We start from the raw sequence: 14,348 nt of genomic DNA on the forward strand, positions 1-14,348 counted from the left end.
TTTTAGTGAATATGTGGTGGATGTGACGTTGAGGCGCTGCTATTCCGGGGTCTCCCCCGCTTTCTATAGCAGCCTTCCTCTACACTGCAGCGCTCTCGGGGGTCTCACAATGGTGGGGCTGACTGATGGGCAGGGGTCACAGGCTCCTCCCATTACCAGTTATTTCCAGCTGAAATAAATACAAATTACTGGAGCAAAACTCATGTAAAAAGCGCCATTTATAAATCAACTGTTTCCTACAAAACTAAGGTCATTTTTAATTAATCAGTATAGATATTTCAGAATTATAAGGAGGAGGGCCCGCCATTCCATCGGTAGCTTGGAAGTAACAGGACTCTTAAGTGCACGTACAGCATGGCGCTACAATAAGTGCATTGTGGAACTACAAGTCCCAGCGGGCACCACAGCCACAACTTGCTGTACACTCCGCAGACTAACGCCGGGCACCGCCTCGGACACACACCCGCTCCCCAGCGCCCTCCTCTCACCCCCCCCCCAATTACCCACGTGTCACTAGTCAGCGACTTCCACGACGCTTCCGGGATTCCAAATCGATTACTCCTGCCTGCCGGGGGCGGGGCCTCATGGCTGCTGTCATACAGGCCGAGCTGCAGCTGCCGGCACGGGACGGAGGATGCTGGACTTCGCTATATTCGCCATCACCTTTCTCCTGATCCTGGTGGGAGCGGTGCTCTACCTGTACCCGGTATGTGCGGCCCCGGGGCGGCTGTGTCAGAGTTACCGCAAGGGCGGAGTGTGAGAGAAGGGTGCCTGAGCTCTCCCTGCATAGCGCCTGCTCATATGGCAATGGGGAGTGCGATCTACCTGTCAGTGGCCGCTCGAGCAGCGTGCAGGTGTTTCTCCCTGCAGCTTTGATTTCACCTGGGCTGATCTGTGGTGGGGATAATGAAGCGCAGTATGTCGGATGTGTCCAGTGACTTGGGCGGATACCTCAGACCACATGTCCCTTCTAGATGAACTTGTCTTTTCTCAGTTCTGTGAATTTACTAAATTAATGCAGCACTATTAATAGAGCTTGAACGATTCATGATGCCGGTGACCACAAGGCTGGGGCGGACATGCCATTGGGGCAGCACATAGGGACCCAATAGGTTGGGGCAGGCGTGGACACTGACCGCTTGGGGCCCCTGTGCAAGAAATCTGTCTGGGCCCCTCCTTCTATGGCGGCAAAGCTACACATATATATAATCTCAATATCCACTGAATGTAGCCGCACACACGGCGCACTGACGACTGTAGCCGCACACACGGCGCACTGACGACTGTAGCCGCACACACGGCGCACTGACGACTGTAGCCGCACACACGGCGCACTGACGACTGTAGCCGCACACACGGCGCACTGACGACTGTAGCCGCACACACGGCGCACTGACGACTGTAGCCGCACACACGGCGCACTGACGACTGTAGCCGCACACACGGCGCACTGACGACTGTAGCCGCACACACGGCGCACTGACGACTGTAGCCACAAACACGGCGCACTGACGACTGTAGCCACACTGACGACTGTAGCCACACACACGGCGCACTGACGACTGTGGCCGCACACACGGCGCACTGACGACTGTGGCCGCACACACGGCGCACTGACGACTGTAGCCGCACACACGGCGCACTGACGACTGTAGCCGCACACACGGCGCACTGACGACTGTAGCCACACTGACGACTGTAGCCACTGACTGTAGCCGCACACACGGCGCACTGACGCCTGTAGCCGCACACACGGCGCACTGACGCCTGTAGCCGCACACACGGCGCACTGACGCCTGTAGCCGCACACACGGCGCACTGACGCCTGTAGCCGCACACACGGCGCACTGACGCCTGTAGCCGCACACACGGCGCACTGACGCCTGTAGCCGCACACACGGCGCACTGACGCCTGTAGCCGCACACACGGCGCACTGACGACTGTAGCCACACTGACTGTAGCCGCACACACGGCGCACTGACGACTGTAGCCACACTGACGACTGTAGCCACAAACACGGCGCACTGACGACTGTAGCCGCACACACGGCGCACTGACGACTGTAGCCACACTGACGACTGTAGCCGCACACACGGCGCACTGACGACTGTAGCCACACTGACGACTGTAGCCTCACACACGGCGCACTGACGACTGTAGCCTCACACACGGCGCACTGACGACTGTAGCCGCACACACGGCGCACTGACGACTGTAGCCACACACATACATGTATATATATTACATAGTCTCCTTTTTAAGTACCGTATATTACCATCCCTTATTATACAGTGCCCTCTCTTGTTATGTACAGCACCGTCCCTTACATATTGGATTATATAGAGCCCTGTTTTTTATTACATACCGTCCTGTCTTGTTAGCTGTATAATGCAATGATGGCTGATGGACCATGGCAAAGCTTCTTTTCTAATGGAAGAGCTGGTGGTCTGGTCACCGGCTCCTCCATCAGCAGTCATTTTATATCTAAAAAGTGAGGGGACTATGTAATAAGAGGGTGCTGTGAAGAAAAAAAATAAGCATACATTATGTAAGGGTACCGTTACACCTAGCGACTCACCAGCGATCCCGACCAGCGATATGACGCGGTCAGGATTGCTGGTGAATCGCTAGTGAGCTGCCACACAGGCAGATCTCACCAGCGACATCGCTGGGGACGGGGATCGCTACTTACCTGTCACACCAGGCGATCCTGCGTCCTCCACGCGTCGCTCGTCTTCACAGCAGGAAGCCCCGCAGGAAGTGGACGACGAGGAATGGTCCAGCAGCTTCTCGCGCGATCAGCGATAACCAGCGGGGGAGCCGGTCGGAGGTAAGTATCACAAACGTCACAAAATCGGTGACTCTACAGCGATATTGCTAGCGATATCGCAGTGTGTAACAGGGGCTTTAGAGACAGGACTGTGCATAACAGCAGAGGAAACTATATAATAAGCGTTGCCATCATAAAAAGTACTACACTATATACTGAGGGATGGCACTATATATAGTAAGCAAGTAAACTATATACTAAGGGACAGTGTTGAACATAAGTGATAATATCTTCCTCCACCTCCCCCTGTTCCTAAATCCATTATAAATCCCCCCTCCTCCCATCCCAATCATTGCCTTCTCCCCCATCATTGCCCATTCCACCACTTCCATCATTCCTTCATCCCCCCCTTATCATTGCCCTTTCCACCAACATTGTCCTTTTAACCCCTTTCTGCCATGAGACGTACAATCCCGTCCATGTGCCCTGGGACTTAATTCCCAGGGACGGGATATTACGTCATGGCGATCAGCGGCGCCCACGTGGTGAGCGCCACTGATCGCGGCCGGGTGTCAGCTGATTATCACAGCTGACACCCGGCACAATGTGTCAGGGGTGGTCACGGACCGCCCCCAACACGTTAACCCCTTGCACACCGCGATCAAACACGATCGCGGTGTACCGGGGGTTGAAGGGAAGCATCGGCAGGGAGGGGGCTCCCTCCGTGCTTCCCTGAGCCCCCCACGGCAGCGCAATGTGCAGCGCTGCTGCGGGGGGCTCCTTCCTTGCAGGCCCCCGAATCCAAGATGGCGACGGGGACCTTCGGGGGCGTGCAAGGAGCTGGCTTCCTCAGTGCCTGCAAAACGCAGGCACGAGGAAGCCTGCTGCACTGCTTGCCTGTGACACCTGGGACAATGTAATAAAGTAAAAAAAAAAAAGTGTTAAAATAATCTAAAAAAAAATCGCCAAATAAATTAGAAAAAAAAAAAAATGTTCCCCCAATAAATTCATTTTGGAAATAAAAAAAAACAATAAAAGTACACATATTTGGTATCGCCGCGTCCGTAACGACCTGCCCTATAAAACTGTCCCATTAGTTAACCCCTTTAGCGAACCCCTTAAAAAATAAGGCACATATCAGGTATCAGCGTACTCAGGACAAATTGCACAATAAATTTTGCAGTCCAATTTCTCCTGTTACCCTTGGTAAAATAAAAAAAAATTGAACCTGAAGTAATTTTTTTTGTGAAAAAAGGTTCATTTTTTTTTTTTTTAAATATTCAAAAAATTCCTGTGACGCACCTAAAGGGTTAATAAACTTTTTGAATGTGGTTTTGAGCACCTTAAGGGGTGCAGTTTTTAGAATGGGTATTTTCTATCATATAGACCCCTCAAAGTGGCTTCAAATGTGATGTGGTCCGTAAAAATAAAATGGTATTGTAAAAATGAGAAATCGCTGGTCAACTTTTAACCCTTATAACTTCCTACCAAAAAAAAATTTGGGTTCCAAAATTGTGCTGATGTAAAGTAAACATGTGGGAAATGTTACTTATCAAGTTTTTTGTGTGCCGTATCTCTGTGATTTAAGGGCATAAAAATTCAAAGTTGGAAAATTGCGAAATTTTCGCCAAATTTCCGTTTTTTTTCACAAAAAAACGCAAGTTATTTGAATGAAATTTTACCACTAGCATGAAGTACAATGTGTCACGAGAAAACAATGTCAGAATCACTGGGATCCATGGAAGTGTTTCAGAGTTATTACCTCATAAAGGGACAGTGGTCAGAATTGTAAAAAATGGCCCGGGCATTAATGTGCAAACCACCCTTGGGGCTTAAGGGGTTAACTACCACCCCATTATTGCCCATTTCACCACCTCCATAATTGTCCTTTCCATCACCCCCATCATTGCCTTTTCCATCACCTCTATCCTTTCCTCCTCCCCCACTACCCCAATCATTGTCCTTTCAACTGCCACCATCATTGCCTTCTATCACTGCCCTCTCCTCCACCTACACACCTCTCTGCATGCCCTCCCACAGCCTCACCATCGCCGGCAGCTTCCTCTCTCTGGCACAGCCGTGGCGCTGAATGTTGACATCATCCTGCTGCACCGCTGAGGCTATGTGCACACGTAGATTTTGGTCCTGCGGATTTTTCCGCGCAGATTTCTTAAAATCCGCAGGTAAAATCTAAGGTTAAAAGACCTGCGGATTAGCCTGCGGTTTAGCCCTGCGGTTTCACACCTCTACAATGGAGAAGGTAGGAAACCGCAGCGGAATCCGCACAAAGAATTGACATGCTGCGGATTTGAACCCACAGAAAATTTGCACGGAAAAATCTGCAGCATGTGCACAGCGTTTTTCAGATTACCATTGAAAACAATGGTACTGTACAACGCACCAGAAACTGCTGCGGATCCGCACAGCCTGAAACGCTGCGGATCGGCAGCAGAATCCGCACCGTGTGCACATAGCCTGACTGAGAGACAGGAAGTGCAGACAGAGCAGGATGGGTCGCTGCAGCTCCGCTGCCATTTTCTCTTGCTTGCAAGCAGCGGAGCTGCAGGGATCTCTCCCTGCCCGCCGCACATGAGGGCAATCTGGCCCCCCTGGAGCCGGATAAACAGGCCAGATTTCCCTCATTATTAGCCACCCTGCAGGGGCCCCGATGCAGCTGCACATGTGGTATGTCCGCCAGTGGGTTAGAGGTCACTATCAAATTCAGGCTGGTTTCCTTCTATTTGGTATGATGCTGAAATTGGTTTCTTCAGCAATTTTTTTTTTTATATACGTTTAACAAAAAATAAGCATGACAATAATAACATACAATGCAGCGAGGTGCCCTGATGTGAATACACTTAAAAACAGCAACAAAAATGATAAAAATGGCATAAAAATGCACATCAAAGTGAGCAAATATCCCATTTTTACAGATTTGAATAAAGTAACTGATGTTGTAAATGCGTTACATGACTTTGGGCCACTGATCTCACACCACCTGTGAAAATTGGCTGCCCACTTTGATGCCAGTTCTGATGCCCAGAACCCATTTGGGCCAGGCTGGAGATGCCTGGTTTTGATGTGGGGCTCCCTGTTCTATGTCTGCAGTGTGATATCAGTGGCCCAAAGTCATTTAACCCTTTCATTAATGCCCTGCGTTTTCCAGATGAAAATGAAAACCTTTTTCGTAGACTTGTCTATCCTTGGCAGTAGATTCCACAACACAAGGTAAATTGTAATTTTTAACCTCTTCATCAATATATTTTCAACTAGAGCTGTCGAGTCCGTAAGCCACAGCACTGGTCACTGCTGAGCATGGACATAAAGTGCAGCACAGATTCCTCTCCACAGCACTGGTCACTACTGAGCATGGACATAAAGTGCACAACAGATTCACCTCCACAGCACTGGTCACTACTGAGCATGGACATAAAGTGCAGCACAGATTCCTCTCCACAGCACTGGTCACTACTGAGCATGGACATAAAGTGCACAACAGATTCATCTCCACAGCACTGGTCACTACTGAGCATGTACATAAAGTGCACAACAGATTCATCTCCACAGCACTGGTCACTACTGAGCATGTACATAAAGTGCAGCACAGATTCATCTCCACAGCACTGGTCACTGCTGAGCATGGACATAAAGTGCAGCACAGATTCACCTCCACAGCACTGGTCACTGCTGAGCATGTACATAAAGTGCAGCACAGATTCATCTCCACAGCACTGGTCACTACTGAGCATGGACATAAAGTGCAGCACAGATTCACCTCCACAGCACTGGTCACTACTGAGCATGGACATAAAGTGCACAACAGATTCATCTCCACAGCACTGGTCACTACTGAGCATGGACATAAAGTGCACAACAGATTCATCTCCACAGCACTGGTCACTACTGAGCATGTACATAAAGTGCAGCACAGATTCCTCTCCACAGCACTGGTCACTACTGAGCATGTACATAAAGTGCAGGACAGATTCATCTCCACAGCACTGGTCACTACTGAGCATGTGCATAAAGTGCAGGACAGATTCATCTCCACAGCGCTGGTCACTACTGAGCATGTACATAACACGCAGCACAGATTCATCTCCACAGCGCTGGTCACTACTGAGCATGTACATAACACGCAGCACAGATTCATCTCCACAGCACTGGTCACTACTGAGCATGTACATAAAGTGCAGGACAGATTCATCTCCACAGCACTGGTCACTACTGAGCATGGACATAAAGTGCAGCGCAGATTCATCTCCACAGCACTGGTCACTACTGAGCATGTGCATAAAGTGCAGCGCAGATTCATCTCCACAGCACTGGTCACTACTGAGCATGTGCATAAAGTGCAGCACAGATTCATCTCCACAGCACTGGTCACTACTGAGCATGGACATAAAGTGCAGCACAGATTCATCTCCACAGCACTGGTCACTACTGAGCATGTGCATAAAGTGCAGCACAGATTCATCTCCACAGCACTGGTCACTACTGAGCATGTACATAAAGTGCAGCACAGATTCGTCTCCACAGCACTGATCACTACTGAGCATGTGCATAAAGTGCAGCACAGATTCATCTCCATAGCACTGATCACTACTGAGCATGTACATAAAGTGCAGCACAGATACATCACAGCACTGGTCACTACTGAGCATGTGCCTAAAGTGCAGCACAGATTCATCTCCACAGCACTGGTCACTACTGAGCATGTACATAAAGTGCAGCACAGATTCATCTCCACAGCACTGATCACTACTGAGCATGTGCATAAAGTGCAGCACAGATACATCACAGCACTGGTCACTACTGAGCATGTGCCTAAAGTACAGCACAGATTCATCTCCACAGCACTGGTCACTACTGAGCATGGCAATAAAGTGCAGCACAGATTCATCTCCACAGCACTGGTCACTACTGAGCATGGACATAAAGTGCACAACAGATTCATCTCCACAGCACTGGTCACTACTGAGCATGGACATAAAGTGCAGCACAGATTCATCTCCACAGCACTGGTCACTACTGAGCATGTGCATAAAGTGCAGCACAGATTCATCTCCACAGCACTGATCACTACTGAGCATGTGCATAAAGTGCAGCACAGATACATCTCCACAGCACTGGTCACTACTGAGCATGTGCATAAAGTGCAGCACAGATTCATCTCCACAGCACTGGTCACTACTGAGCATGTGCATAAAGTGCAGCACAGATTCATCTCCACAGCACTGGTCACTACTGAGCATGGACATAAAGTGCAGCACAGATTCATCTCCACAGCACTGGTCACTACTGAGCATGTGCATAAAGTGCAGCACAGATTCATCTCCACAGCACTGATCACTACTGAGCATGTGCATAAAGTGCAGCACAGATACATCTCCACAGCACTGGTCACTACTGAGCATGTGCATAAAGTGCAGCACAGATTCAATGTGCGGTCAGATTTTTTTTTTTTTTTCTCCTGACACCACATACCTGTAAAATACGTTCCTCTGAATAAGCCCTAAACAAATTTTCTGCTGGAATCGCACACTCTGCAGGGAGCGTAAGTCCAGCACTAACTCTTCTGAGAAGGACAGTATCAAGGCAGAATGGTTTCTTTTTAAAAATCAGCAGACATGTTCCCTTTAACCCCTTCACGACCCAGCCTATTTTGACCTTAATGACCTGGCCATTTTTTTTTTTTTTTTTTTTTAAATTCTGACCAGTGTCGCTTTATGAGGTAATAACTCGGGATCCTAACGATTCTGAGATTGTCTTTTCGTGACATTTTGGGCTTCATGTTAGTGGTAAATTTAGGTCAATAATTTTTGTGTTTATTTGTGAAAAAATCAGAAATTTGGCGACAGTTTTGAAAATTTCGCAGTTTTCAAATTTAGAATTTTTATTCTGTTAAACCAGAGAGTTATGTGACACAAAATGGTTAATAAATAACATTTTCCACATGTCTACTTTACATCAGCACAATTTTGGAACCAAATTTTTTATTTTTTTTTGTTAGGAAGTTATAAGGGTTAAAAGTTGACCATCGATTTCTCACTTTTACAACAAAATTTACAAAACCATTTTTTTTTAGGGACCACCTCACATTTGTAGTCAGTTTGGGGGGTCTATATGGCTGAAAATACCCGAAAGTGACACCATTCTAAAAACTGCACCCCTCAAGCTGATCAAAACCACGTTCAAGAAGTTTCCCTTCAGGTGTTTAACAGCAGCAGAATCAACAGGGAAGGAAAAAATGAACATTTACATTTTTAGCCACAAAAATGATCTTTTAGCAACAAATTTTTTGTTTTCCCAAGGGTAAAATGAGAAAGTGGACCCCAAAAGTTGTACAATTTGTCCTGAGTACGCCGAAACCCTATGTGTGGGGGGGAACCACTGTTTGGGTGCACGGCAGGGCTCGGAAGGGAAGGAGCGCCATTTGACTTTTTGAATGGAAAATTAGCTCCAATCGTTAGTGCACACCATGTCGAGTTTGGAGAGCCCCTGTGTACCTAAACCTTGGAGCTCCCCCACAAATGACCCCATTTTGGAAACTAGACCCACCCAAGGAACTTATCTAGATGCATAGTGAGCACTTTGAACCTCCAGGTGCTCCACAAATTGATCCATAAAAATGAAAAAGTACTTTTTTTTTCACAGTTTTATTTAGCTTCAATTTTTTTCATTTTCACATGGGCAACAGGATAAAATGGATCCTAAAATTTGTTGGGCAATTTCGCCTGAGTACACCGATACCTCATGTGGTCATAAACCACTGTTTGAGCGCACGGCAGGGCACGGAAGGGAAGGAGCGCCATTTTACTTTTTGAATGGAAAATTAGCTCCAATCGTTAGCGGACACCATGTCGCGTATGGGGAGACCCTGTGTGCCTAAACATTGGAGCTCCCCCCACAAGTGACCCCATTTTGGAAACTAGACCCCCTCCAGGGAACTTATCTAGATATGTGTGGTGAGCACTTCGAACCCCCAAGTGCTTCACAGAAGTTTATAACGCAGAGCCGTAAAAATAAAAAATCATTTTTTTACTCTTCGCCACGACAGCACCCACTGAAGGTATCGGATCCACCCATTTGGAACAGGAAACCCTACAGGAAAGATAAAAGGGGCGGTCCGCCTTTCCTCCTCAGTTTTGGTTTCCTGTTCCAAATGGAGCAGGATCCTGCAGGATCTTACCCGGGCCATGCATCCGCCTGTGCGGTCTCCTCGGGAACGGCAGGGGCTGCGGTCCGGAAGCAGCGTCGGGGGAGATTCCGTTTGACGGCTCCCCCCTCGTCTGGTGGCATAGTGGTAATGACCGGGTCCGGGGAGGGCCGCCCGATCTTACCAGGGAGCGGGCCGGGCCGTTCCGGCATCCGGGGGATCCCCCCCCCCAATCGGTGGGGATATAGCGTGGAGGTGAGGCCATGAGCGCGCGAGCCGCGCGTGTGAGTAGCGGTGGCGCGGAAGCCGGCCGGCACCCGACGCTCCTGTACCCCGGAAGTAATGGTTGAACTTCCGGGGTAGGATGGCGATGACGCGGCGCATGCGCCCTGTGACAGGGCGACTTCCGGGGGCACGACAAGAAGAAAGATAAAACAGCGCTGCATCGTTGGAACCATGTCGTCCCCCGCAGAGTCGCAAACCCCAGCAGAGGATTCAGCTGGGGGCAACTCCACCAGGGACCGCAGCGCCAGGACAGAGACTGCCCGCAGGAGCGAGGCAGCAGAAACCCGAGCCAGACCGTCTCAGCCATCCGACCCGGTATTAAGCTTCACTGGGTGAGTGTGCAAAGTATATACTCTACCTATTAAGCTAACCTCCTCCCTCCCCCCCCTCTCTCTTTACCTTTGACCTCTCACTTCAGTCAAAGAAAAAAGAAAAAACTAAACATAAAGAATGCGCATTATGTTCAGATCCTCTCCCTGACTCCTACCCCAAAAAACTCTGCAAACAATGCATGAAAGAGACCAGGCAGGGGTCGAAGATATCTTCCAAAGATATCCGAGCCATAATTAGGGAGGAAATACAAGCCATCAACCGCGCCAGCACTCCCGCAGAGTCCAGTCATAAGAAACAGGTCACTGTTAGTTCAGAGTCAGAGGAAGAACAGGAGTTAAACTCAGGCTCCGCATCCACGTCCTCATCGTCATCCTCGGAGATGGAAGGACGCGCATGTTTTCCACTGGACAGCGTAGATAACCTTGTAAAAGCGGTTAGAAATACTATGGGATGTGAAGAAGAAAGGGGAGCCCAAACCGCGCAGGACATTATGTTTGCGGGATTGGCAGAGAAAAAGAGGAGATCATTTCCGGTGATACCGGCAATTAAGGACCTCATCAAAAGAGAGTGGGAGAAACACGACCAGAGGGGTTTTCTCCCATCAGCTTCAAAACGGAAATACCCGTTCACTGATGAAGATCTATTAAAGTGGACTAAAGTACCAAAGGTGGATGCCGTCATATCCTCCACTTCCAAACAGACCTCGATCCCGGTCGAGGACGCAAGATTGTTAGCAGACCCATTAGACCGAAAAGCTGAATCTTCGCTCAAAAGGTCCTGGGAATCCACCACCGGGGTATTCAAACCCGCAATAGCCAGCACATGTACTGCTAGATCAATGCTGGTATGGCTAGATCAATTAGACCAGCAGATTGAGCAAAGAGTGTCAAGGGAGAAACTGCGTGCAGCCGCCTTTATGGCAGACGCTTCAGCAGACACCCTAAGACTGGCAGCGAGGTCGGCAGCCCTGGTGAATAACGCCAGACGCGCGCTGTGGATAAAGAGCTGGAAAGGGGATGCACAATCAAAATCCAAAATTAGTGCAACCCCATGCGAGGGTGAGTTCCTCTTTGGAAAAGCCTTAGACGAAATTCTCGCCAAGGCAAAAGAAAGGAAAAAGGCCTTCAGTGATTCTCCCATTCCGTTTTATAGGAAAACCTTTAAAAGACGGCCATTCGGGAGAAGAAGGCAATCGGACAGAACTAACAGATGGGCCACGAAAGACGAAAAGCAGAAGGGTACCATCTTCAGAGGGCCAACATATAGGAGAGATAAAAATTAAGAGTTTAGACCCACCAGTTGGGGGTAGATTAAAATTTTTTTTTACCAAGTAGGAACAAATTACGTTAAACCCATGGATTTTGAACATAATCAAGGAAGGAATAAAGATTGAATTCCTTCGGATCCCCTATGAGTTCTTTGTTATAACTCGCCTTAATTCCTCACTTCAGCAAAAGGCTCTCGAAGACGAGATTCGAGTCCTACTAGCTAAAAAAGTTTTAGTTGACGTCCCTGAGGAACAACAGGGTAGAGGCTTTTACTCTCCCCTGTTTTTGGTGCCTAAACCAGACGGTACGTTTAGAACCATTATTAATTTAAAGAAGCTAAATTCATTTATAAAAAATTATAATTTCAAAATGGAATCAATTAGATCCACTATAAAGCTTCTTTTCCCAAATTGCGTAATGGCAGGGATTGATTTAAAAGATGCTTATTATCATCTCCCTATACACAACAGATTCCAGAAATACCTAAGAGTCGCAGTGGAAGTCGAGGGAAGGATTCGTCATTTCCAATACGCGGCAATGCCCTTCGGGCTTTCCACGGCACCAAGAATATTTACCAAGGTGATCGCAGAAGTGATGGCCTACCTTCGCCAAAAAGACACACTAATTGTGCCATATCTAGACGACTTCCTAATAATTGGGAATTCAGTCAAACAATGTGCTGAACGCGTAACTGACGCAATCTCCTCTTTTCAGAGCCTTGGCTGGATCATCAATATCCAAAAGTCCAGACTCGATCCGCAATCTCTCCAGACATTTCTAGGTTTTCAACTAGATTCCTTGACCCAGAGATGTCTACTACCTCAGGTAAAAATCACCCTCACAGAACAAAAAATACAAGCAGCTATAGATAAACCACGTGTATCCTTGAGAGAAGCAATGTCACTATTAGGATCACTAAATTCTTGCACCCCGGCAGTCCGGTGGGCCCAGTACCATGTCCGTACGCTACAACACCAGATCCTCCAAGAGGATAAGCGACATAGTGGTCATTTGCAGAGCAAAATAACCCTGTCACAAGAAGTCTTGACTTCCCTAGAGTGGTGGTTAGACGATAACCATTTATGTTAAGGAGTTCCATGGGTTATAGTTCCATCCTGTATCGTAACCACCGATGCCAGTCCCCAGGGCTGGGGAGCCCACATGGAGAATGGGTTTCGTCAGGGAAGGTGGAATAAAGAGGAATGCGATTACTCATCTAATTTAAAAGAACTGACTGCAGTGTTCTATGCTCTATACAACTTCCTTCCGCAGCTCCAACAGAAGCATGTAAGGATCCTGTCGGACAACACCACCACAGTGGCATATATAAACAGACAAGGAGGAACTCGATCAGAGACTCTGATGTCTTCAGCGGCAAGAATTTTAAACTTAGCAGAAAACTATTTTTTGTCCCTCTCGGCCCTTCATATCAGAGGCGAGAGCAATCAAAAGGCAGACTTCCTAAGCCGACACACTCTACGACAAGGAGAGTGGTGCCTCAATCGGAAGGTCTTCAGGGACATAGTAGCCTCATGGGGACAACCCGAGGTGGACCTTTTCGCCACAAAGGAGAACAGGCAGATAAAAACATTTGCCTCCCTATCTCCGTCAGATCACCCAGACATACTGGACGCCTTTCTAGCTCCATGGAATTTCAACCTGGCGTATGCGTTCCCTCCATTGATCCTCCTACCTCAAGTAATTCGGAAGATCAGAGACGACAAAGCAAGAATAATCTTAATAGCACCGTTCTGGCCAAAAAGACCGTGGTTTTCGTGGCTGCAGATTATGTCAATAACAGATCCTTCCGACTGCCAATCTACTCTCCCAAGGCCCCTTTTTCCACCCTCAAGTGCTCAGCTTGCACTTGACGGCGTGGAATTTGAGAGGCAGTTATTGAGGACAAGAGGATTCTCTGAGTCCTTAATTACTACACTACTACAAAGTAGAAAACAGTCCACAACCCAAATTTACACTAGAATATGGAAAAAAATTCTTCAATTCCATACAGTACCTCATACAGCAGAAGTTCCGATAATCCCAATCTTGGAATTTCTGCAGAAGGGGAAAGACTTAGGCTTAGCAGTAAATACACTGAGAGTACAAATATCGGCATTAGGAGCACTATATGGCCATAATATAGCGGGCAACAAGTGGATAACTCGTTTCATTACAGCATGTGAACGAATAGCTCCAATCCACATACCCTCCGTCCCTACATGGGATCTAAATCTGGTCTTAGACGCCCTAACGGTAGACCCCTTTGAGCCGATCGACACAATACCCTTCAAATACTTAGCACTTAAAATGGCCCTCTTAGTATCACTGGCCTCAGCTAGAAGAGTGGGTGATATCCAGGCCTTGTCAATAGATCCACCTTTTTTCCAAGAATACCAAGACAGATTGGTATTAAAACCAGACCCTGCCTACCTGCCAAAAGTGGCAACAAAATACCATAGATCTCAGGAGATACTCCTCCCAACCTTCTATAAAAATCCCTCTACTCCGGAAGAGCAGAAGTTCCATACTCTG

The 14,348-nt window shown here is 48.0% G+C and overlaps 1 protein-coding gene across 2 annotated transcripts in view; it reads left to right on the forward strand.

Annotated features, from left to right (window-relative positions):
- Positions 1-453: 453 nt before the first annotated feature.
- CYP20A1 (cytochrome P450 family 20 subfamily A member 1) overlaps positions 454-14,348 on the forward strand; it is a 95,492-nt gene continuing 81,597 nt past the window's right edge. Inside the window, exon 1 of one of the 2 annotated variants that reach the window (XM_073541828.1) lies at positions 454-706. In XM_073541828.1, coding sequence (XP_073397929.1) covers positions 635-706 — 72 coding nt within the window. In that variant the 5' untranslated portion in view covers positions 454-634. The remainder of the gene's footprint in view (positions 707-14,348) is intronic. The other variant, XM_073541829.1, reaches the window with a different exon arrangement.

Source organism: Dendrobates tinctorius, unplaced genomic scaffold, assembly GCF_039654945.1.
Source record: "Dendrobates tinctorius isolate UK_male_01 unplaced genomic scaffold, ASM3965494v1 ptg000125l, whole genome shotgun sequence".
NCBI lineage: Eukaryota > Metazoa > Chordata > Amphibia > Anura > Dendrobatidae > Dendrobates > Dendrobates tinctorius.